The sequence below is a fragment of the Anthonomus grandis genome, chromosome 2 (genome assembly GCF_022605725.1).
Source record: "Anthonomus grandis grandis chromosome 2, icAntGran1.3, whole genome shotgun sequence".
Taxonomy (NCBI): Eukaryota; Metazoa; Arthropoda; class Insecta; order Coleoptera; family Curculionidae; genus Anthonomus; species Anthonomus grandis.
The window spans coordinates 8,587,889-8,614,288 of record NC_065547.1 but is presented as its reverse complement, the minus strand read 5'-3'; the positions used below and the strand labels follow the sequence as shown (position 1 = coordinate 8,614,288).

The 26,400-nt window shown below is 31.8% G+C and overlaps 1 protein-coding gene across 1 annotated transcript in view; it reads left to right on the top strand.

Annotated features, from left to right (window-relative positions):
* Nucleotides 1-26,400, top strand: part of LOC126748810 (uncharacterized) — a 48,945-nt gene that overhangs the window by 6,784 nt on the left and 15,761 nt on the right. Inside the window, exons 3-4 of the mRNA XM_050458283.1 lie at nt 1,732-1,840; nt 22,785-22,998. Coding sequence (XP_050314240.1) covers nt 1,732-1,840; nt 22,785-22,998 — 323 coding nt within the window. The remainder of the gene's footprint in view (nt 1-1,731; nt 1,841-22,784; nt 22,999-26,400) is intronic.

Genomic DNA, 26,400 nt, shown 5'->3' with positions numbered 1-26,400 from the left:
TATGATTGTGTTATTTGATTGTCAGAACATCCCTAGAATGACAATATAAAACACTCATTTGATAGGAACATTCTAAAAATGTTAATATTCCCTTGTGGTTAGTGGGTACTTTATATTTAATTTGATTCATTAACATATTTTGAGCATAACTTAGGAGCTACATAAAATGCAGTTAGATAAGTTTTGGTTGCCCCTAAATTTTCACCATTGTTGGGAATATTTTGATGAAATATTAAGTATCTTAAGAGAGTTTAAGTCAGAGAAAAAGCATTTCTAGCCCAATAATTTGACATAAAACATTTTTTGCTTCATAAACATTCTTGGTGGCAATTTTGCCAATAAATGTTAAAGTGCCAACAATCTTCTCCTTTCAAAGTTAAGGATTCTGTCCAAAGATATTGATGGCTGGATCTTAACCCATAAGTTGCCAAAAATGGATAATAGAATTTGGTTAGAAATTTTTGAAAATTTGTCACTTTTATTCAGCCGAAATTTGCCTTAAATGAAGTTCAGAATGTCGAAAAATGTGAGGCTATTTCTGAAGGCTGAAATTAATGAAAAATTCTTGATAAGGGCATTATTTTGTACTCAGTGTAACTTGAAGTTTTCCAGACATATGGATTTTATTCCAGGATTTTAAGTATTTACTTGTATCAATTTACAATAAAAACTCATCATTATAAATAATTTTTCAATTTATTCCAGGCCTTTGGATTATTTTATTTACTTGTCCCTTTCAAGAAATATGTACAAGCTAATGTTTCAAATGATTTCTAGAGGACTTTATGCCAGATATTTTTAGTTTAAGGTTGTTTTTATCCCAGACTTACAGGCATTTTTGAAAAAATAAATCAGATATTAAAAATAATTGTTTTAGGCATTAAACTGATTTAATTTTTCATGTGAATAATTTGTCATTTTATTCCGACTTTGTAAAGCCATTTTTTATAAAAGGATTGCAACTAATTGTTCACATCTTATGAAATATTGAGTCTAAAAAGCTGATTTTGTTCTAGCAATTATTCACAAATTAGACAATAATGCAACTATCAAATAACATTAAAAGCTATTTCCCAACAGTTTTTAATCAATATGCAGTGTGTGAATTACATTTTTATGGGGAATTACAGAAATTTAATTTAGGTGACCTTAACCATAAAAATATAATGATGAAACCAGATATGATACACCCATTAAAATCTCTGTAATTTAAATATTACACACTAGTAGATTTATAACAAACATAACCATTTAAATATAATTAAAATGCTGTTTAGTCAAGTAGTTATTTTGTTTAAACGAAAAATAAGCCTATCCAGTTATCTGATTGTTTATAGGCTGAAATCTTGTTCAGATAAAAAAAAAAAGGATATACAGTTCAAAATTTATAAAAAATTGTGTCATACTTTAAAAAGATATTTTTCAATGAAGGATTAAAAATAAGAACCTGAAGTAGGCACCTGATAAAAGTTGATTTTCGAAGATAAAAATCTGATAAAGCATGTTATTTTTTTACCCTTAATCCAAAGTACAAAATGCCAAATGTTGCACCACTACAGTTTCATTTTGCACAACTCTATTTGCATTATGAAACCATAATTTTGTTTGTAATATTACAAAGAAATAGTAGATAACATTTATTTGTCGGGGTGCCAAAGGGGGGGTATGAATCATAAAATTATTCATTAGGAAAAAATGTACTCAGGTCATTAATTTGAATTGTTGTTTTAGGCCCATACATGAGGGAGTCATCGATGCTAATGTACATCTAGTGCAGAGGAATTGTGTCGCATTAAAAGCTCGGAAAGCTGATGTCAATGTGGAAAATCATAATGGCTGTGTAAGTACTATTATATAAAATATTTCTTATAGAAAAGTACCTGCTTGTCACAAATTCATTCAAACATTTTTATCTGCTATTTCTTTTTTCCGTTTTTTGATAAAAAATTGTCTAATCAGCTAATATTAGCTGGTGAGGTGAGGTGTGTTATGTGCTCAAGGACTCACCCCGATTTTTACCTTTATTATTCATTTATTACCAAATATTATAAATTCCTTTTATCAATAAACTACATGATAAAATTCCCTAATGTGTCATTAACTAAATCATTGTGATCTGGAATTTGATAAGTACCAAACTCCGAGAATCACTGATACGTTAGTTTATTAGTTGGTTTGGCCCACTTATTTGGAAAAGTATGGTGTTTTTATTATTGGCTTTGAATCAGGAACACTTATAAACGTTTAGGTTTCTAAGTAAACATTTTATTTATGGACCCTTGCAGCTGGTTTTTCCGAAGGGGGTTTTCCGAAAAGCATTTTTTTTTTTTGGGGTTTGGATTCTAAATTTAGCGATGATATGTAATTTGAAGATTATTATTTTAGCGAGTTAAAAATGAAAATTGAGAGTTACTAAAAATTGAAATACGTCAAGATGTTTAAAATGTGAAACAACATGTTTATTTTTTTTTATTTAAATTAATGTAACACACTTGTTAACAATCAACAAATTAAAACTAGTAGATAAATAAAAAGATCATTACTTTGTCGCTCAGGCCATTCCACGTGAGTGACATAATAACATAGAAATCAGGTAAAATATCATTAACTTAATTCTTCAGTGAGTCCATTTTAAAACATTTTAAATTAAACTGATTATACATTTAAAAATGCAATATAAAAAAATAGATCTACACAAAACATTACAACATCAACAATATTTTCCTTTAAGATTTTATTATTTAAATAGTTTATTATTATTTGGAACAAGATATTATCTTTCAATCTCACTTCAATTACATTCACAAAAGATTAGGCTACATTCTTTAATTTTAGGTAAATGTTTGTTTTACTTCTTTTTACTTTAAAAGATCATTACAAATGAGGACACAATAAACTTGTTAAAAATTGTTTAAAGCAGATTTCCAATAAATAAATTAATCAAACCAGTAAATAAACACAGCAAGAGATACAATAAAGCATTAAGGTTAACTCTGTGAGAAAAACTCACCCCCAATTAATGTATAGGAAAAACATAGGAATTAACTAACCACTTTCGATACTTTTTAACTAATGAATATATAGACTCAATTTAATAAACCCATACTCCACAAAATTATAATTACGGTTCCTGTTAGTGTTTATGCAACGTGATCTCTTAAAGATATTAAAAGTTGACTATTTCTTTTTGGTGCGACTCCGCATACCTAATAAATCGTCTGGGCTTTGTTGTTTTTAGTTTCAACCATAATATTAAATATATAGAGATATTATTATAAAAAATAGATGTCGTACGTTATTGATCAATAAACTATTTATTATTTAAATACTTTTGGAAATTTTAATAGTGGATTTGTTCCTGTTTATGTGGAATTTTTAGGAATTTATTACTGTTTACTTTTGTTTCAAATACTATTCAAGTTGCAATTTATGCCCAAAATATAGTGGCAAAATATTTTTAAAATGTGGTAACTTGTCTTGTCCCTATTTCATCAGTTTAAAGTTTTAATTTTTACCCTTGACTTGTATCATGTAAGAAAAAAACACCCGGTACGTTGATTAAAATTATATTTATTTAAATTGGTACAAAACAGAATCTTAGCTTTAAGTTACTTTCACGGTCTTTTCTTGACTGCCTAAAAAACTACCTACCATGCCTATTCAAAAGGCTCAACGATATATCACTGTAATAATATGATATCTACAAACAAACATACTGTTATTTATTGGTTCTTAGAATTAGTCGGTCCACTTGTGAAGGGTGTTTTGCTTAGGCATGATCATATAAATTCAATAATTATAACACTGGGCCATCCTGACCAATAGGTCTGTCCTCAGACCCTATACATACTTAATTAAAATAATTATTCATATTATATGTATCAATGAAATTACCCTAAATACTTATCTTAAGTTCTCGCTAGTACACAAATACTTTTCTTATATTTTATTTGCAATAATGCATCCTTCAACTAGAAATAAAACGCATGGAAATATATATATTTTTGTTTTCTCTTAATCTAATAATTATGTCTTGTGTAATAATGTAACCTGTGTTATCAAGACCTAAAAAAAGAAAACAAATAAGTCATATAATTATGATTACTTAAGAGTTTCTTCTTTAGTAATTAGGATAGCCATAATTAAACACTTTTTTAACCATAACCAAATACTTTTACTATGATAATGACACTAGTTTGGCCATAAGAAATGCAACTTTTGCCATAAGAAACGCAATTTTTACAATAACAGTGCAACTTTTGCCATACAAAATGCAACTTGTGCTATAACAGGACAACTTTTGCCTTACGAAATGCAACTTTTGCTATAACTTATAACTTAAAATCTATTAACTAAAAAAATTAAAATCTATCTATTATTTTATAAATTTCGACAGAACCACTTCAATTTTCGTGTTGGATAGATATCCATTTTTGAGACGATCTACCGCAACAACCGTATGATTTCTTCTACTTAAGTATTCGATGTTTGTTTAAAAAAATACACATTTACTTATCTTAAGGGAAAGTTTGTGTTTACGAAGTTGAATTAAAACTTTTTGCAAGCGTTTCAAGCCCTGTTCGATTGTATGTGATGGTATAATAATGTCATCGATATATGGATAGGCAAATTTGTTGCGTAATGGTCCCAACGTTTTATTTATCAAACATTGAAAGACTGCCGGAGCATTGGTTAAGCCAAAAGGCATGCGCAAAAACTCGTAGTGTCCGTCCGGAGTAACAAAGGCTGTTTTTTTCTATTGAGTTGGCAGCCATTGGAACTTTAAAAACCTAGACGTAAAACCTAGATGCTAAGTCTAACGTAAAAAAAAATTCGTTATCCTCTAATTTATCGATTTGGTCTTCAAATGGGGAATTATTCCGTGATTTTTACAGTAATTGCATTAAGATGACGATAATCCACGCACATTCTGGCCGAACCATCCTTTTTCTTAACTAACGTAATGGGGCTTGCATAGGGAGAAGAGGATTCCCGAGTAATATTATTTTCAAGTAGTTCCTCAATAATACCTCGAACAATTTTTCTTTCGATATCAGGCATACGATATGGATTTCGAACAACTGGTGTGTCAAATATACACTTAATTTCCATTTCAACAGTATTAGTTTTCCCTACATTTTTTATCGAGGATGATATACAATCGGAAAATGTGCTTAATAGATTAAAACATTGTTCTTTAAATTCCGACGATAATTTACTCAAACGAATTAAATAAATATTAAAAGAACTATCATAAATATCGATTAAGTTTATAAAGCATTTCTCAGGTGCAGTTAACTTCTGAAACGACAATTGATTTTTCCGTTTTATCATAATTGCTCGTTCCTGATTAATGAAGTCTCGCCCCACTAATAAGCAGTGCTTACTGGTGCTGAAACACCCTGTATAGTAATATAAATGTCACAGAATAACTTACTATTTACAGATGTACCCATAAAGCTGTTCAAAGTTATACTTTTTAAATCTTTAATAAAAAGATCCATTCTTTTGGCCACCGAATACTTAACAAGGGTGTTGGATACTACCACTACCTAACTACCTCTATTAGGCACTTGACCTTTCGCCCTGTTATTATTTGATAAAGTGCGCAACCACATTAACTGCTCAACTTCCTGAATTTTGCCGTTTTTAAATGGGCATTCATTTTTAATAAGACCTAATCTTTTACAATATCTACATTCTAGATTAAATTAGCACCTCTGATACTACCACGAGGCATATCACCCATCATATTTAGATAAGCATATAAAATATTCACATCGTCATGTCGTGCGGCTCTAATGATGCGAGCGATATTTTCATCCTTTATTCCACCTATGACAGCGTCAATCGGATAAACGTAAGGAATTTCCAAATTTAGGGCTCTTAATTTCGACAGTTTTTGAAAACAATAATTACCTAACTTTTGACCTGGCCTAGCCTTATAATTTGCCGCTTCCCTTAATAAATTTGAAAATGGAATAAACTTACAGAACTGCTTTTTTAGCGTTGACTTCATTTTCTTCCAAGACGAATCGTATTTGATATTCTCGACATACCACTGCCTAGCGTTACCCCTTAAAAGTCCAGAGATGATTCTTATGATTGTATCATCATCCCACTGGTATTTTTTGGCCACACAATCCACTTTTCCACATTAATTTTATCACGACTCGGAACTATAATAGCTTATTATAGTTCCGATATTTGTATTTATATATATTGTATTTATATATTTTTCCGAACTTATAATAGCTCATCTCCTGCCCGAATTGTTGTTTGACGCCGTAAATTAATCAGTTCATCTTTAATTGCATCGAATTTTCGTTTCGATATCGATTTCGGTTCGAGTCCCTCGACTTAGACAAGATCGATCGATTCGAACCGGAGGAACTATCACGGCTCGTAGAAACATTACCTACGTTTTCGTTTCGACACTTTTCGGGCACGACACGGCGAAACCGGGTAATCGGTTTTCTTTTTACTTTTTTTGCTTCTAACTTTCGCACTTAACTCACTAGACTTAGATTTCCCGATTTTACTATCAAAATGGCCCGGCGCACAAGGGTTTTAAATATCCCACCGCTGCTTTGTAAGAAAAAACACCCGTATTTATTTAATATATATATATAATATATAGTAGGTTGATTAAAATTATATTTATTTAAATTGGTACAAAACAGAATCTTAGCTTTAAGTTACTTTCACGGTCTTTTCTTGACTGCCTAAAAAACTACCCACCATGCCTATTCAAAAGGCTCAACGGGATATCACTGTAATATGATTTCTACAAACAAATATACTCTTATTTATTGGTTTTTAGAATTAGTCTGTCCACTTGTTAAAATTCAATAATTATAACAATCATGTAGTTTTTTGGTTTTTCTTTTTTATTACTGAATGATGATGCCTAGTACAGACGAAACACGTATATTTGAGACCTGTGAATTGGAGTTTAATTTATTTCTATTCAGTATGTAATACTTCAAAACTTTATGCCTCTTGGACTTTGCTTGAAAAAACTGCTTCTAACTCGGAAAGTTATTGAGGTACAAGGAACGTTCGTATATGAAATTATTGGGCAAGTAACCTTTATAGTTCCCCTTCTCTGCTAAGTATGGATTTCTACACCAGAGACAACCAAAGAGACGTGCGACTAGATACAATTTTTTATCCTATTGTTGTTGCTCTCTTGAATTTGTATATACCGTATTTCGTTGTCTCTTTCTTCCCTTATGAAAGGCGAGCTAAGGTGGCGTCACAGTACTAATCTTTCGCAATGCTAAATGTATTTAATTATCAGAGCACTCAAGAGAAAACATTCTTCAATCTCCGTCTAAATGAATGCAAAAATACGGGATAGCTTGTGCATGTCCAATTCTCTAGTATTTCTAAAATTATAATTAAGTACGGCAACTAGTGCAATCCCTGCTCAACATAAACCCGTGAATTTCAATATGGCTGAATAGTTGTTGTTGCTGATTAATTTTGTTTTGTTTTATCATCGTTTGTCATCGTTAGTTGAGATTTTGAACGAGTGCTTAAATTTTACGTATTTTATTACCCACCGGATTTAGATGAACTTGATAACAATAGTTAGTATTTGTTTTTGTAGGAGGATTTTAGTGTTTTGACTTGCGTTAGGAACAGAAATTTGTTCATTAAGGTAATTGTTAAGGCTGTAGCTATAATAGGTATTCCATGGTGGTTCAAAAGGAAAAATTAAGAGATTTGCAAAGAAACCATTAAAAAAAAAATAAAAAACTAACATAAATAGTCAAATGAATTTAATTTTAATAATAAAACTTAATATAATTACAAGAATAACATTTGTTCGGACTATCTGTGCTGACTATTTGATGCTATTTTTAATTTAGCTGTAATCTTCCTGTTTTATTCTTTTAATTAATTTTTATTGATTAAAAAAATACACTGTGTATATGTATTTTATACACATACAAATTTAACAGTATATTCATTATTATAGAATAGAACAGACTTATCTATTTTTTACTAATTAGTAAAAAAACAGTTTTACCACTTTTTAAATTCATATCAATTTCATTTATTCTGGATACCTGTTTCGCTAACGATATTAGCCTCTTCAGAAAAACATTAAACTTTTTTTATTTTAAGTATTACACCAAAGGATATATTTTTTGTAATAATATTATAGTACCATGATAATTAAAATCTTCCTGAATTTTAATTGCATTTTTGTAGTTAATTCCGTCTTTTACATTGATTTATCGTCATCATAATGCCTAACACTTGTTGTGTTCCGGGATGTAAGACAAATTATAACAGTGCTTTAAAAGCGGAACAATCCATATTATCTACTTTTGGCTTTCCAAAAAATGAAATTTTAAGGGCTAAATGGGTAAAAGCTATTCACCGAGCTGACTGGTCTCCCAGTCAATATTCTGTGGTGTATGGGATTCACTTTCAAGAATGCGATATCATTAAAGAGGATATTTTTTTATTGCCGGATGGGACTGTAAAGAAAATTCCAACAAAAGCCAAACTTAAACCTGATGCCCTTCCATCCAATTTTCCTAATTTAACATCTTATTTATAGAAAAAAGTGCCACTTCCTAGAAAAAGTCCAGACGAAAGAGAAAGTGAAAAGCAAGATCGTCATAATGAATTAAATGACCAGTTTGAAAAATCTGATTTAATTAATGGGTTTGAAGACTTAGTTTTCAATTATTTAAAAAAACTATCTTATCTGATTCATGGACAATAAAATTAGAAAATAAGAGCAAGATTTACTTTTATATGGTTGATTTTACTTTGTCGCCAATAAATATTTATTCTGAAATTTCTGTTGACAATAATATGTATGTTAAAGTGTTTGTACATAAGTCAAAATTAACATTTAATGATTTAAATTAATTACTAATTTTAAAAAGGAAATGATACACCTCTGATACTATAATTATGGCATTTATGTTATATACACTTTCCCCAAGTGCATATAATTTAATGAGGAATTATTTTAATTTACCCACAAAAATACTCTCTTCCAGTTTAGATGTGGCCCCAAATAGTTACCCTAATCCGACTGAAAATGATAAAAGTACCAATGGGTATTTGAAATATTTATCTGACTTTCTAAAAGATCAAGAAAAAATTGTTGTTCTCTTAGTTGATGAGGTATAATATGTTACTAAAAGATTAGATTATAGAGGAAAAAATTTAATTGGTGTCGCCTCTAATGACAGTTCATTGGCAACAACTATTTTGACCTTTATGATATGTTCTGCTTTTGGAAATTTTAGTGAAGTTGTTAAATTATTACCAGTACACAATATAAAAGGTTCTGAAATGATACCAAAAACGTAATTTCTTTAGTACAAAAATGTGGTTTTACTGTTTTATATATAATAACAGACAACCATAGAATTAATCGGTCAATGTTTTCAAATTTAACAAATAATTTAACACAAATTTTCCGAACCCTGACATTCCCCAAAATAAAATATTTGTGAGCTATGATTTTGTTCATATATTTAAAAATATTATAAATAATTGGCGGAATTTAAAAAATGATAAGAATACTTTTGTATATCCCGAATTTGACAATTTCAATCAAATAAAGTATGCTAAATTTCAGGAAATTAAAGACATCTACAATAAAGAACAAAATCTAGTAATAAAAAAAGCATTTAAACTTAACTATAAAACAGTTTACCCTAACAATCTTGAAAGGCAAAAAGTGTACTTAGCAGACAATATTTGTGATTATTCTACTATTTCTTCATTAAAAGAATATAATTTACATGATATGGCTTCCTTTTTAGAGATTATAAGAAATTGGTGGGATATTGTTAATAATACAAGTACAATTAAACACACAATTAAAAAAAATAAGTGGTGTGCTCCTTTTTATAATATGAATGATTTTCGCATTGAATTTTTTAAAAAGTTCATCTTATGGTTAGATACATGGCAAAAACTTAATTTTAAGGATAAATTAACAAAAGATACTTATTCAGCCCTTCGGCATAGCACTTGTGTTTTGTTAGAAATAATGGAGTAATCCTTTGAAAAGTTTGCAATCTCTTATATTTTACCTGGCAAATTTACAACTGAAAAATTAGAAAAAAGGTTTGGTAAATATAGGCTGTTAGGTGGAAGTAATTACAATATCAGTTTCGATGAAATAATAAATGCAGAAAAAAAAATAAGACTTAAACATATTTTCCGGAAGACTACTGGTAGCTCATTTTCACTCTCCGAAATACAGAAACATACTGAAAACTGTTGCAATGAAAGTGATCTTGATTGGTCACTTTCACAAAATACTGACTGTGTCAAGTTTTTACATATATTGGAATCAGGATTCTATTTAGAAGAGTATGAAATAGATGCATCTGCTCAAATATACATAGCTGGATATGCTTCTTTCAAAATTACAAAAAAGCTAAATTGTAACATCTGTATTTCTCTCATTACTGAAGGTATGGGAACAAATACATGTAATGAATATTTTAATTATTTACAACGCGGTGGCCTAAGTGTTCCTACGGATATAGTTAAAACCGTTCTATTTCATATGTGTGCAATTTTTGAAAAAATCATAAATGATACCGCCACTGAATATGAATTTTTAAATACCTGCAATCAAAAACACATTCTATGTAATCTTACCTATTCAAGTGTATCCCAGGATGTTCTGCTAAATGATTTTTGCTGTCAATATATTTGTGGTAAAGATTATAAAAATATACTTACCATGTTATTATCAATATTTTCTAACATTTTGCTTAATGATTATATAAAAAAGAAGAACAATCAATCTGACGCTCTAAAAGTTGAGTCAAGAGTTGAGTCCAAAAACAAAAAAAGAAAACTTAACACCTTTAAAAAATTATTAACTTAGAAAAACTCTTTTATTTTTATACCTCATTCTTTTTTGTTTGACTGCCTTAAGTTTAAACTGTATTTTACAATATCACATGCCATTTAAATCAAATGTTATTCTTTTTGGCTCTAATCTCCAATAAAATCTTGAAATAGAAGCTTGTGGCAAATTCTATTATCCCTATTGTAATGCTTCTTCATAAATTTAAAAAAAAAAGTCTTATATATGTATACATATGACTAAGAAATAAGAAAGTTACACTGTTCAAACAGATTAATGATTTTTACTTTTTTTCTGCCAACCACCATGGGAAAATCAAATTTAAATCCTTATCTTGAAAAATTCTTAGATCTTACACTTGGCAACACTGCATAAGAGAGCTGTTCACGGCCTGATAAGTAGAGAGGCCGTGCCTCAACTCTATGCTCATAATCTCCCGCAAATTATAGGATAAAAAATATGAAAATACTTTAGGTGGTTTCCAAGTTATGCTCAAAAATGCTCGCCAATGAATAAAAAGTGCAAATGATGGTGCATTATGCATTTCAAAATTTCAAATCTGATGGCTCTTGCACTTTGCTTGGTAAAATTGCCTCTAACCGTAAAAGTTATTGAGGTACAAGAAACGTTCATATATTATGTTATCTTTAGTATAAGGGTTCCCGCTCTCGATGATGATGTCATCCGTAAATCGCTGTCTCGGCAATTCATTGAAGCCAAGATTATGTTTAGGTTGCATTTAATTTAATTTTTGATTTGGTTAGATTTTGCGAGGTCAGTAGTCGTCGTGTTCTTGACTTGATAAAATCGTGTAATAGAAGCAATTTGAGCGAATTTGTTGTGTTTTATTTCAAATAGAAGAATTAATTAACTTAAAATCTAACATCAGAATGTTAGGATCCTCTCCATAACCTCGACGTGTTTGGAGAAAGACTTACCAAAATCTGCGATTTTTGTGATTACTGTGAGTTAAAAAAAAATGACTGATGAAAGTTCTCTTGATTCGGTAAATGCTAATGGCGGACAAGAAGTGAATCATAGTTTTGTGTTACCAGGTGAATTGCCAACTAACCAAGAAAGTTCAATTAATGAGAAAATGATGCAGATGTGGGAAATGCAACAAAAAAATAGTCAAATTTTGCAAGAGCAAATGATGCAAATTTTGTCAACCATGGCCAACCCCCAAGCATCGCAGGCGCAGGTCGTCTTAGCGCCAACTGCTTCGGTCGTGGCAAATTCTGGTTCTGATGGTATTAAATGCTGCGTCAGCCCATATTTGGTTGAGCACATTTGATCCCGATGACACACCATTTACAATGACAGAATGGATGTATGACGTCACAAGAAATGAACAAGAAGTTGGACCATAGTTGATATACATATCAGATACCATAGTTGTTTTATAAAAGCAGCAGATGCTTTGCGTTTATATACATTGAAAACTTACTGTCCGTGATTGGGCATCTTTTCGGCGGGATTTTGACATTGCTTTTCCGGAACAGGGAACACCTGCTACGCGAGTGAGTGCATACCATTTGATTCTTTGGTTGAATATGGAAATGCCAAACTAGTATCTATTAGACGATTCTGTCCTGATTTTCCCTGGAATGTAATTTTAAGTATCATCGAATACGACATACAAGACACTGATGTAAAAAACCGCATCTGTTTGCAGTCTCCGACACGTGAAGCAGACTTACTAAAATTGTAGGCTGCTTGTGACGCTCGTCGTAATCATGAAGTATACTCGCGAGAGTTAACACGCAAGCGAAGTTATAATTCTCGTGATGATCGTCACACAACTTTTAAAGGAAAGTGTCGAAAATGTCATCGTTATGGTCACAAGCAAATAGACTGTAAAAATATGATTAAAAAAACAATTCAGAGATAAGTATATTAACACCCAATCAGAAAACTTTTACCTTCATAAAAAAATGTATACACTGTCAAAAACTGGGACATACTGAAGATGTTTGCTACAGTAAACATGGAATGCCAAAAAAAAGTTATGCTAACTCAAGTGACCCGTTTTACCCGATCATTTTCCCTAGCAACATTCAGCAAACAAAGAAAGATTATCGGAAATATCATATTTAGTGGATACAGGTGCTGCTCCATTACATGCAAGTGTTGCTAAAAACTTAAGTTTAAAGATTCAACCGGATTTGAAATGTTTGACAGGAATAGGAAGCAGTGTTACAAAACCTATCGATAGCTGTAGTGCCTTAATGTTTACATCAACTATGACTCTAGAAGTAGACTTTTTGGTTGTTCCAGATGGATCCATTCCGGGTGGCGACATTGATGTACTTATAGGTCTGGATGTGGTGAAACGACCAGGTATCAACATAGAAATAATATCAGATAGCGTAGCTATGGTATATGACCCATTGGTCATCACATCACGTGTCACTTAATTGGTTTATAGTGAACAAGATTTAGATCGGTCAGGAGTGGACGAGCGGGTAAGTGCTACTATAAAATTAATTTTTAAAAGCGCTCAAGAATAAACACCGCCTGCAGTAACAACAACAAAATTAAAAATAATGTTGCCTGATACTCAACCTGTTGCCAGTAAACCGCGGCACTTATCATACGGTGATTACAAGAATTACAAGACGAATTTTTTTTTTTAAAACTAGATAGAATTCAACTGAGGGCTATAAGGGAGGGACTTATAAAATCTATTCTTACCAACATAATTTTAAGTGAAGCAGGAGAAATGCCTTTACACTTTAGGAGAATATGATTGGCCAGCAAAATAGCTTCTAAATCATTTGCATATAGTGGTAGTATCCTCAACTGGGTGTTCCTACAAGGAAATTGAGTTTCTACAGAAACCCCAGTTCTAGAAAACATGCCCTTCACAGACAAGACGACGAGACAAGACACCCTACCAGTAACAATATGAAAGTCATTAACGAAACAAGTACTACTTACTAGCAATAGGTTAAATGTGGACTAAGTTTAAAGCTGTTACTACCTTAGTAAATGTGTATGTTGATTCCCAAATCGTTATAGGCAGGTTCCCTATAATGTTAAATTTTGGTTAAGTTCAAAACTGTTACTACTTCAGTAAATGTGCAATTATAGATCCCCAAAATTGTTGTAGGTAAGTTCCCTATATAAGTTAATTTTGGGCTAAGTTAAAAAAAAAAAGAACTCTTGCAAATGTGTATATTTTATGTAGATCCCAAAAATTAGGCAGGTTCCCTATAAAAGTTGAATTTGGGCTCAGTTTGCAAACCTTAATAATCCAATAATTGAGTTCCCTAAATATGATGAGTTTAGGCAAGTTCCCTATGATTTGGTTAGATTTTGCGAAGTCAGTAGTCGTCGCGTTCTTGACTTGATAAAATCGTGTAATAAAATCAATTTGAGGCAATTTGTTGTGTTTTTTTTTAAATAGAAGAATTAATTAACTTAAAATCTAACATATATGATATTATTGGGCAATAAATTTCTCTTTTTGTTCACTAAACCTTGTTTTAAAAGTTTCCAATTATTTTGTGAAAAATTTGCCAAGAAATTTAGAAAAAAAGCTCCAAGCAAAACTGTCGTTACTTAACCATTTGGTAAGCTACAAATATGTTTTTACCTTCAAATCTATCCTCATAAACTCCCTTAAATTAGAGGGTAAAAAATATGAACATCTGGTTAATTAGAGATTTCCAGGTTATGGTCAAAAATGGCCATTAATGAGTAAAAAATTTTAATAGTGCAATATGCATTTCAACACTTTAAATCTGATGGTTCTTGAACTTTGCTTGGCAAAATTGGCCCTAACTTAAAAAGTTATTGCAGTACAATAAACGTTCGTATAGGAAATTATTGGGCAATAAATTCCCCTTTTGTTCACCAAACCCTTTTTAAAAATATTTCAAATATTTTGCGAAAAATTGAATTTTTTTTTTTACTCTCAAATCTATCCTCATAAACTCTTCTAAATTAGAGGATAAAAAATATGAAAATACTTTATGTGCATACTAACCTCCTCAGACCCCAGGTATCATATATGATACCTATGAGGATTTAATTTTTTTTTCGGCGCGCTGAAGCAATTAGCCGCCAGTTCCCGATGGTATCATAAAATGATACATAGCCAAATATGCGACTTAGTAAAGGTATCACCAGTGATATCTTGGGTCTCTAAGACTACAAAAATAAATAAATTGCTAGAAATTTGTAATAAAATCATATTTTGGGTTTTTTTTAATTATTTGCCTTGTTGAACATCATTATTTCGTCACTCGTCTATGAAATAATTTTTAGGGGCCTTAACCAGCTTCGAGCTAGAACAATTAGTTCTTAATCTGGACCTATAGACCAATCAGATATCAGCGATTTATCGTCGGAGAGTGGGAATGAAGTAGATGTGGACTTGGATTTGGTTAATATTAACCTTAATCATCAGGATGGATTAGAAAGTATAGAGGATATGGAGATGGCAGAAAATATGAGTGATTCTTCGGATGACGAGCCTCTTGCCCATTATTTACCAAGCTATGAAAAAACTTGGTCCCGTGTCCGGGAATTTGAACCATTCCAGTTTAACTTTAAAAACGAGAACATTTCCACTCAATTAAATCAACCAAGTATGTACCTAAGAAAATACATTTCTGATACTTTCTTTGAACAAATGGCACTTTTCACAAATATGCGTGAGGTTATTGAGACAGGCCGTTCCCTTGAAACTTCTGTGCGAAAATTCTTTGGAGCTTCCATGTTAATTGGAATTTATGGTCTACCGAGAATAAGGATGTACTGGGCGCGAAGTACAAGAGTACCCATTGTTTCAGACACAATTTCAAGAAATCGGTACTTTATATTGCGATCACGGGTAAAACTTGTAGAAGATCAGAGGGTTACCAATGAAGAAAAAATAATAGATAGATTCTGAAAAGTAAGGCCTTTATTGGACATGGTGCAAAGAGGATGCCGTTTAAATGAACGAACGAAAACAGTGTCAATAGATGAACAAATGATTCCTTTTCATGGCCAAGTAAAAATGCGACAATTTGTTAGGGGTAAGCCAAATCCAGTGGGATTAAAAAATGTCGTCACGACAACACCGAAGGGAATTCCGTTGTACTTTTATCTCTATGAAGGAAAAGGATCATCTGTCGAATCATCGCTATTTAAAACACCAGAAAAACTAGACGTAGGTGGCAGAATGGTGCTGAAGCTGACCGAAACTTTGCCGATAGGAGTATGAGTGTATACTGACCGTTATTTTACTTCAATATCTTTGATTGATGTTCTTTTGTCAAGACAAATAACTTTGGCTGGTACAATAATGACTTCTAGAATTCCCAAAAACGCAATTCCGCAAACTGATAATCAATTAAAAAAATTGGGTCGTGGATCACATGACTCACTCAAGAGAGGAGATGGAAAAATTATTCTGAATAAATGGTTTGATTTGAAACCAGTGCATTTTGCTTTCTCCTGCTCTGGTATTGAACCCCTGGGTAGTTGTAAAAGGTGGTCAAAGACCCGCAAACAACCCGCAATAGTTGCCCATTACAATGAGAATATGGGAGGCGTCAATTTATTAGATAGGGTCATTGGAAAGTATGCAATGCGTGGACGTAAAGTCCAGTGCAACGATATATTAGAATGGTCACTCGTCAAAACACCAGCATTTTACTTCTCAAACAATGTAAATAGAAGGTGGATGACATTGTTTGGCAGGTGGAATGCAGGTGGTGTTTTGACGGGTGACCATTCTAATATATCGTTGTACTGGACTTTACCAAAAAGTGGACGGTACGTACAATTTATCATTTTTTGGATTTTGCCGTAGCTGCGTCTTGACTGGAATACCGACAAAATGCTATTGCAGAAGGCTTGCGGAGAAAAAAATCTTAGATTACCTTGACTTCAAATTATCAATTGCCAAAACTCTCGTTTACACTGATATTCCTCAAGCAGATTGCGAGCAAAGTGATTCTGATGAAGGGTAGGTAACGCCCCGAAAACAAAGGAAAATTCAGCCTATTCCAGATAGAAGAGAGAGGAAGCAGGGAAACACTCATCTACCAGTATTTACCAAACACGACCAGAAATCCAGATCAAAATGTCGATATCCGAAATGTGGTAAATTGACATTTGCTAAGTGTGCCTCATGTGACGTATATCTTTGCTGCTCCGTTGAGCGAAACTGTTTTGCTTTTTTCACCAATAAAGTTTTTTTTTTGAAACTTTTTTTGTATTTATTTAAACCCAAGGTATCAAATATGATACCTTACTTTTTACAGTAAAAAACAAAGAAAAATTTTTTTTTTGATATTTTGTTGTTTTTTGGGCCCAACACTTGTACACTGTACAAAAAAGTACGTGTTTTAAAAAGATATGTTTTCATTTCACCTTGGGTCTGAGGAGGCTAATGTGTCATGCAAAACTGTCTTAAACAGTTAACCTCGGAAATATGTTTTTACCCGCAAGTCTATCTTCATAAGCTACCCTAAATTAGAGGATACAAAATACGAAAATGTTTTAGGTGGTTTCTATGTTATGCTGAAAAATGCCCGTTAATAAGTGTAAAAACGTTGATGGTGTAATATGCATTTAAAAACTTCAAATTTGATGGTTCTTGGACTTTACTTGGCAAAATTAAGCTTAAAAAGTTATTGAGGTTCATATATGAAATTATTGGGAAATAAATTCCACTTTTTGTTGACTACTCCTCCAATTATTTCGTGAAAACTAGCAAACAAAAATCCCTGATTATTAAAACGACAAATCTTCAACCCAAAATCACGTTTCTATACTCAAATTCATCCTCAGAATTCTTCGAAGCTTCTCTAAATTTAACCGATAATCAAGCAAGCTTCAAACAACGTTTTCAACTCATCGACAACTACCAAAAAGTGCCAATTATAAAAATTATATAAATAAATAATATAAAAAGTATGTTAATTATTATATTATTATAAATTATAAAAGTATATAAATTATTAAATTATATTAAGTTTTTTCTTTAGCTTTAAAAAGAAATATAATGGATCCATTTCCTTTCTGCAATACATAAGAAGCGTTTAATAAACCGATCTTTAGATCTCTATTCCGTCATTCCCCAAATATAAACGATCACTTATGTAACAAACACGTTCGTTTTGTTGTTTACCCTGGCAAAACAAGATTCGTATAATCTCGTCCTTATCAGGAATCGATTGTGATTCTCGAGTGTTCTTGGTATTTGCGCGATATTCCCTAGAACTGCGTGGCAGTTTCCATTTATTTGGGAATCACAGGCATTAATTATGTTCTTTGATATTAAAAAAAATCGGTAAAAGGGGGATTTGTTGGGCATTCAAGGTTATGCTTTTTATCGTTTCCCAAAAACAAATTTGGATTTTTTTGTGGACATACTTGTTATACATATTATAAGGCGTTTTTAAGACGTACACTTCGATAAGATATGCGTTTTTTTCGTTGATAAAACGATATTGGCTGCGTTATGTGTGTTTTGGAGTACAGGACCTTGAAGTCTCTTAGATAATTCCTAGAATTTTATTGGATTACTTAGTAATAAGCATGGAAAATATTACTTAAGTATATTAAAATGATGATTTCCTCATCTTACAAACACTTACTGTCCTTTTTTTTTATATGGCTATGACGTATTATTTTCGGGAATAATACTAAAAATACTCTACATATTTTGTGAAAACTACCAAAATAACCGAATTTTTGATTATTTATTGCGTCGCATATTTTAACTTTTGTTTACCTATAAAAGTTTTAAATATTTACGACTTAATTATTTTAGTATTTTTCATACAATAATGTGACGGAAAAAAAACAGATTAATGTTAAAAACAATGTGTAAGACAAAGCAGAACAGATTCGAACGCGCTCATCTGTTTTCTTTTGTTATGTCTCTTATCGAGTCATTCGGATCAATTTTTATTATATTTAAGCTCGTCTACATATTATTGCTTACTTTTTCTTGATAAGAGTCCAAATACGACGTTGAATACTTAGGTAAATATTATACTTTAAAAAAAATTGAAATTTTGAAATTTAAACACATTAATAATTGTTCTAATTTTTTTCCATATTAATTTGTACAATAACAATTTTATAACAACCATCGAGCACGATCTCAAGGTACCAATTAATACAAGACCTACGTTCCCCATATTAGCTCTCCCTTATCTAAAAAATAATAGGTATATGTCCTAGTAAGTCATGTCGCAGCACACTTCCATTTGACAATCGGGGTTTGGGGGAACACATCACGAATACACTGTTGCCAAGTATTGATTCATTTATGAGCATTTTACTTATTCAGCAATGAAAGAAAAAAAGTTATGAAAAACCTTTTGTGCGACGCTGCCAACTTTCCTAGAACTTAAAAGTAAAAGGTTATTTTAGACATGCCAGGCTATTTCCGGACAAGAATAATTATTTGGGAATCCTGGAAAACAAATCTTTGAAATCCTTGGGAGATGCGAAAAAATATTTCAAATATGTATCTGGAAAATTTGAAAATTACGTCAAATTCCGGGATATTACGAAAATTGCTCCACATTTCTACAAGGCATAATAAACCACTAAGAAATACGAAAATTGCTTAGAATTCCTGGAAAATTTGAACACTGTCTCAAATTGCTGGAAAACTCGAGAAATTGTTTTAAATTTCTAGAAGACATAAGACATTTCTGGGAAATACGAAAGTTGTTTTAAGTTCCTGGAGAAAAAGAAAATTGTTTCAAATTCCTGGAAGATATCAGAAATTACGTCAAATTCCTGAAAAATATGAAAATTGTACCAAATTCATGGAAAATATTAGTAATTACGTCAAATTCCTGAAAATACGAAATTTTTTCCAAATTCCGGGAACATATTTGAAATTATGTCAAATTCCTAAAAAATATAAAAATTGTTCCAAATTCCTAGAAAAAAATAAAATTGTTCCCAAGTCCTGGAAGATATCAGAAATTCCGTCCAATTCCTGGAAAATACGATAATTATTCCAAATTTCTGGAGGACAAGAAATTTCTGGGAAATACGAAAGTTGCTTCGAATTCCTCTAAGAAAAGAAAATTGTTTCAAATTCCTAGAAAACTCAAGAAATTGTTTTAAGTTCCTGGAAAATATGAAAATTGTTTCAAATTCCTGAAAGAAATCAGAAATTACGTCGAATTCCTGTAAAATACGAAAATTGTACCAAATTCTTAGAAGATTTTAGAAATTATGTTGAATTCCTGGAAAATATGAAAATTGTTCCAAATTCCTGGAAAAAAAGAAAATTGTTTCAGAGTCCTGAAATCTATTAGAAATTACGTCGTATTCCTAGAAAATACGAAAATGGTTTCAAATTCCTGAAAATGACGGTAATTTTTTTAAATTCCTGGAAAACATTAAAATTGTTTCATGTTTCTGGAAAACTTGATAAATTATTTGAAATATATACCTGGAAAATATGAAAATTATTAATAATTCTATGAAAATTCTATATATAAAAACTCCTGGAAAAAAAAATTACAAATTGTTTCAAATTCCTGGAAGATATCAGAAATTACGTCGAATTCCTGGAAAATACGAAAATTATACCATATTCCTGGAAGATATTAGAAATTATGTCAAATTCCTGAAAAAACGAAAATTGTTCCAAAGTCCTGGAAGATATTACAAATTACGTTGAATTCCTGGAAAAGACAAAAATTGTTTTAAATTCCTGGAAGATATAAATTATGTCGAATTTCTGAAAAATACGAAAATTGTTCCAAATATATATATATATACTGGAAATATATACCTCGAAAATATGAAAATTGTTCAAAATTTCTGGATTATAGGAAAATTGTTCCATGTGTCCAAATTCGTGGAAAACAAAAAATTACGTCAAATTCATGGAAATTGCGATTTTTTTTTAAATTTCTGGAAACTCGAGGTATTATTTAAAAAATGTACCTGGAAAATACGAAAATTGTTTCAGATTCATGGCAGTTACAAAAATTGTTTTAGATTCCTGAAAAATGTGTAAATTGTTTTAAATTCTTCAAAAACTCCTGAAATTGTTTTAAATTCCTGGAAAATATTAGAAATTACTTCGAAATCCTGGAAAATACGAGAATTTTTTTAAATTTCCTGGAAAATATGTAATTTGTATTAAATTAATGGAGAACTCGAGAAATTACGTCGTTTTCCTGGAAATTATGCAGATGGTTTTAAATTCCCAGAAAATATAAAAATTGGTTCAAATGCTTGGAAAATATGAGAATTGTTCCAAAATCCTGAAAGATTAAGAAAATACGTCGAATTCCTAGAAAATACGAAAAATGGTTTCAAATTCCCGAAAATGAAGGTAATGGTTTTAAATTCCTGGAAAATATTAAATATGTTTCAAATTTCTGGAAAACTTGAAAAATTTTTTGAAATATTTACTTGGAAAATATGAAAATTATTCAACTTTTCTGGATTATATGAAAATTGTTCCAAATTCTTGGAAAACAAAAAATTACGCCGAATTCCTCGATGTTATAAAAATTACGTGAAAATTCATGGAAATTGCGATTCTTTTCCTGGATATTATGAAAATTACGTCAAATTTATGTAAATTGCGATTTTTTTTTTAAATTCTGGAAACTTGAGACATTTTTTGATATATGTACCTGGGAAATACGAACATTGTTTTAGATTCCTGGAAAATTTGAAAATTGTTTTCAATTCCTGGTAAATGTCAGAAAGTACTTCAAATTTTTGGAAAACGTGAGAAATTGTTTTAAATTCCTAAAAAATATTAGAAATTACGTCAAATTCCTGGAATATCCGAGAATTTTTTCAGTTTCCTGGAAAATTTGTAATTTGTTTTAAATTAATGGAAAAATCGAGAAATTGCGTCGTTTTTCTGGAAATTATGCAAATGGTTTTAAATTCCCGGAAAATATGAAAATTGTTTGAAACATGAGAATTGTTCCAAAGTCCCGGAAGATATCAGAAAATAGGTGAAATTTCTGGAAAACACTAAAATGGTTTCAAATTCTTGAAAATTACGGAAATTTAAATTTCCGGAAAATAATATTAAAATTGTTTCAAATTTCTGAAAAACTTGAGAAATTATTTGAAATATATACCCGGAATATATGAAAATTATTCAATATTCCTGGAGTATATAAAAATTGTTCCAAATTCTTAGCAAATGCTGGCTGTCAATTTCCCGGAAAATATGAAAAAATTAATTTCTAACTGTCTGAAAGACCCTTTTTCTTTGTTTTTCGTCAATTTTGTCTGAAAGACGTACGAAATGTCAAATGTCTGGAATCAAACAGAAAATTAGTCCGGAACGTTTAAAGAAAGTTCTTGTTAGTTCATGGGTTTGGCAAAAATTTAAAAAAAAATTAAACCGTATTTAATAATGATAACAATCCGGGCAAACCCCTGCTAGCGTGATGCATCTAACAAAGAATTACATCTGGGAATTACATACCACATAATCAAGGGAATCCCTTTTTTGTTTTAAAATTATTATCAAAAGGTTATTGTCCCCCATACTATTGGTTAATTAAAAGTTAGGTTTACATCTGGAATTTTCCAATAACGATATAGACAAACTGTTTCAAGATTAACCATAATCGTCATATTATTATTTAAATATTTAACCTCCAATTTAATTAATTGTTATTAAAGAAATGAGTGAGAGCTATTGATGCAGTAAAGTGTTGTTTTACTAACAAATATAATTTTCAATCCCTTTTGTGTTTTTATCAAATTTTGTAAAGTACCTAGAATTATTCTATTAAGTAATATCATATGGAGATTAATTCGGAAAAAAATATTGATAAGATTGTGTTGCAACTTAATTTAGGATTCTTTTGTTCTATTGTTAAAAACAAAGCTTTGTTTTTTTTCTCCGCCATTTCATCAATACATATACGTTTAAAAAAACATTTTTTTTGTCTTTCAGACCCCACTCCAACTAGCAATAATAAACAACTCCACGGTGCCAATAGTGCGTATCTTATTGGACTTTAACGCGGACATCACAGAAGCAGACGGAGACGGCAACAATATCCTGCATCTTTGTGCCAAATTTGGGAGATTACAAATATTAGAAACCATTTTGGAACATGTGAGCTTTAAGAACAACGCGAACTGCATTAATAGTTTTAATTTTGAAGGTAAATGTGACTTTGGTCTATCACCTTAAAGGGGTGGAAATATTTAGCTTAGAAAAAAATGGTTTTACCCTCAGATTCATTTTCAGGAAGTTCTTTTTATTAATGTAAAAAAATTATGAAAATATCTTGAGTGGTTCCTAAGTTATGGCCAAAAATGTGCAGTAATGAATAGAAATCTTGGTTGTGCTTAAAACTTAAAATTTGATGGTTCTTGGACCTTGGTGAACAAAATTGCATCAAGAAGTTGTTGAGGTACAAAAATGGTTCTAATATCAAATTATTATGCAAGAAAAGCAATTCTTTGACTAAATATCTTTTAAGAACATTCCTGTTACTTTGTGGAAATATGCTCAAAAAGAGTGAAAATTTGCTAAGAAAATTAACCAAAAAAATTCAAATTTTGCGGGAGCTCTATTGTGCCTGGGAGGCAATACAAAATTATGATTTATTATATTTTCTAGCTTCAATATGGAAACTCATATTTTGGTCTACTGTTGATTTTACTCTCGCCTACACGATGATGCTAGGTCAATTTGAAAATGTGAACTATCAAACATCTCATTAAATTAATCATAAAAATTCAACGTTTATCCACGTTTCCAGATAAATTTGTATTCAGAATTCTCTGGAAACCGTATTTAGAGTCATCTAATTTAATCCATTTAAGCCAAGGCTTTCATTTTTAGCTTCTTTATTTTTCTTAATTAACTTCTGTAAGTTTGATACTAAGAAAATTCAATTTTTCGACAGTTGGGTTAATAGTTGCTTCTCTGGATGATTCTAGGTCAGTTTGGAAATCTAAACCCTTCGTTAAATTAATCTCGAAAAATCGAATTCTTCTCAATATAATGCCAAGGAGTTCTCCTTCATCCCTTCTCTGTAAACCTGTGTTATGGAGTTAATACATGTGTTGGACTGTATCACTGGTTGGAAAGATGTACTGGATTCGTATTAATACAAATATGTATATTAAAAGAACTGAAATACACTTTTATTGCCTTAATTTTATAAAATTTTAATAAAAAGAATTGGCTGACGTGTTGCTTGACTGCATCGTAACTTGGAGTGGCATTCGCCGTTGGTGGCGTTGCTAGCGCTCTCGCGTGAGCTAATTTGGGCTACAGGGCCGCACTCGACATGCCCCCGGCCTTGGAAGCTCAACTGCTTTCAACTGGAACCGGAAGAGGACACAAGCGAACAACTACCCTCGTCAGGTCTCCATCTGCGGTCTTCACAGATGCGACTCTTGAGATTCCATCTGCACCTTTGATGAGGTCCAAAACTCGTCCTAATCGCCACTTTTTTGGGGGAACGTTGTTATCCTTGATTAGCACTATTTGGCCAACCTCGTGTTGCCAGCGATTCCAAAATTGCTCGTAAACCTTCTGCAGCAATTGATACTGCGACAGTTGGTTTTTTGGTATAGCCTTAACTGATGGCTCCGAGACAGCTGTAGTACTGCGGCCGATTAGAGAGTGTGCGGGGGTAAGAGGGGAATGATCATCAGGATGAGAGCTCAAAGGGGAAAGAGGTCTCGAATTTAACACAGCTTCAATGCGTACAAGTAGGGTTTGGAAATCAAAGATTAGCAACGTGTAAGAACCCACTACCCTTTTTAAATGATATTTTAAGCTCCTAACGCTCGCCTCCCAAATTTCACCGAAATGTGGAGAATTGGGAGGAATAAAGTACCACTTGATACCCAGATTTTCAACTGACTCAGTAATGTTCTCGTTATTATCCAGTAAAAATTGACCCATGGACTGTAAATCTTTATTAGCTCTAATAAAGTTGGTTCCGTTGTCGGAAAAAATCTCTGTTGGTTTTCCTCGCCTACCAAAAAACCGATTAAGAGCTTGCAAAAAATCATCAGAGCTCAAAGACATTACAATTTCCAAATGGATTGCTTGAGTAATAAAACAAATGAATAATGATACCCAACATTTGATAACTTTGCAACCGCATCCGCGTCTATCCTTGACCATAAAAGGTGCCGCATAGTCTACTCCTACCTTTACAAATAGCAAAGCCCGCTGAACCCTAGACACGGGTAAATCTCCCATGATGGGTTGAAAATTTGTCGGGTTGTAACGGGAACATTTAACGCAAGTATGAACAACTTGCGCTAAGTTCCTTCCCGATATGGGCCAAAATTTGTCACGAATATTACCTAAAAGCAACTGAGGTCCCGCATGTAACAAATTCTCGTGTTCATACTGCATGATTAGCTTTGTCAAAGGATGATTGGGACATAACAGGATCGGATACTTCTTTGAATAAGAAAAGTCGGAAATGGACAGTCTTCCTCCCACTCTTAACCACCCTTGGTTATCCAGGAATGGCTTTAAGCTAAGTTTTTACTATTACTTGGCATTTCGGCTTTTCGTGATAAAATGGAATACTCATCTGAAAAAGATTCCATTTGCGCAATTTTAATGCGTCGGTGAAACGCGTACTAGACTTCCGCAAAAGTAATACGTGTGAAAGTTCGGTGTTTGATAGAAATTTTACAATTCGAGTAAAATCTGATATAAATGCCGCAGTTCGTTTTAATTTTAGTAAACTGCTAAATCTGGAAAACGGAAAACTGATAGGTGATTTAACGGTAAAACAATGTTGTCGCATTTCTGGCAAATCGTCTATAACAAATCGGTTAATTGGCCACTCACTTTGATCTTTAAGAAGCCAGACGGGTCCGTTCCACCACATGTCTAAACCAAAAAGGTTCTTAGGCTGAACACCCAGTGAGACTAAGTCTGCTGGGTTATCTGAACTATAAACATGCCGCCATTTAAAATTACCCGTTAATTTTTGTATCTCCACCACGCGGTTGTCGACAAGTGGTTTTAGTAAGCTCGGAGAAGTCTGTAGCCATCCTAAAACTATGGTTGAGTCTGAGAAGCAATATATTTTATTAAATTTAATTTGTATAGATTTTAAAACTTTGCAAAATAAGCTGGGCGAGCAAAAGTGCTGCGCATAATTCGAGACGCGGCATAGTTAGGGATTTCAAAGGCGCTACCTTGGATTTCGCGCATAACAAATGGGATTCTGAGTTACCACGTTTCCAGATAAATTTGTATTCAGAATTCTCTGGAAACCGTATTCAGAGTCATCTAACTTAATCCATTTAAGCCAAGGCTTTCATTTTTATAGCTTCTTAATTTTTCTTAATTAACTTCTGTAAGTTTAATACTAAGAAAATTCAATTTTTCCAAGCAGTTGGGTTAGTAGTTCCTTCTCTGGATGATTCTAGGTCAGTTTGGAAATCTAAACCGTAAAACGCATCGGTAAATTAATCTCGAAAATTCGAATTCTTCTCAATATAATGCCAAGGAGTTCCCCTTCATCCCTTCTCTGCAAACCTGTGCCATGGAGGTAATACAAAGGTCCTAGATTCAG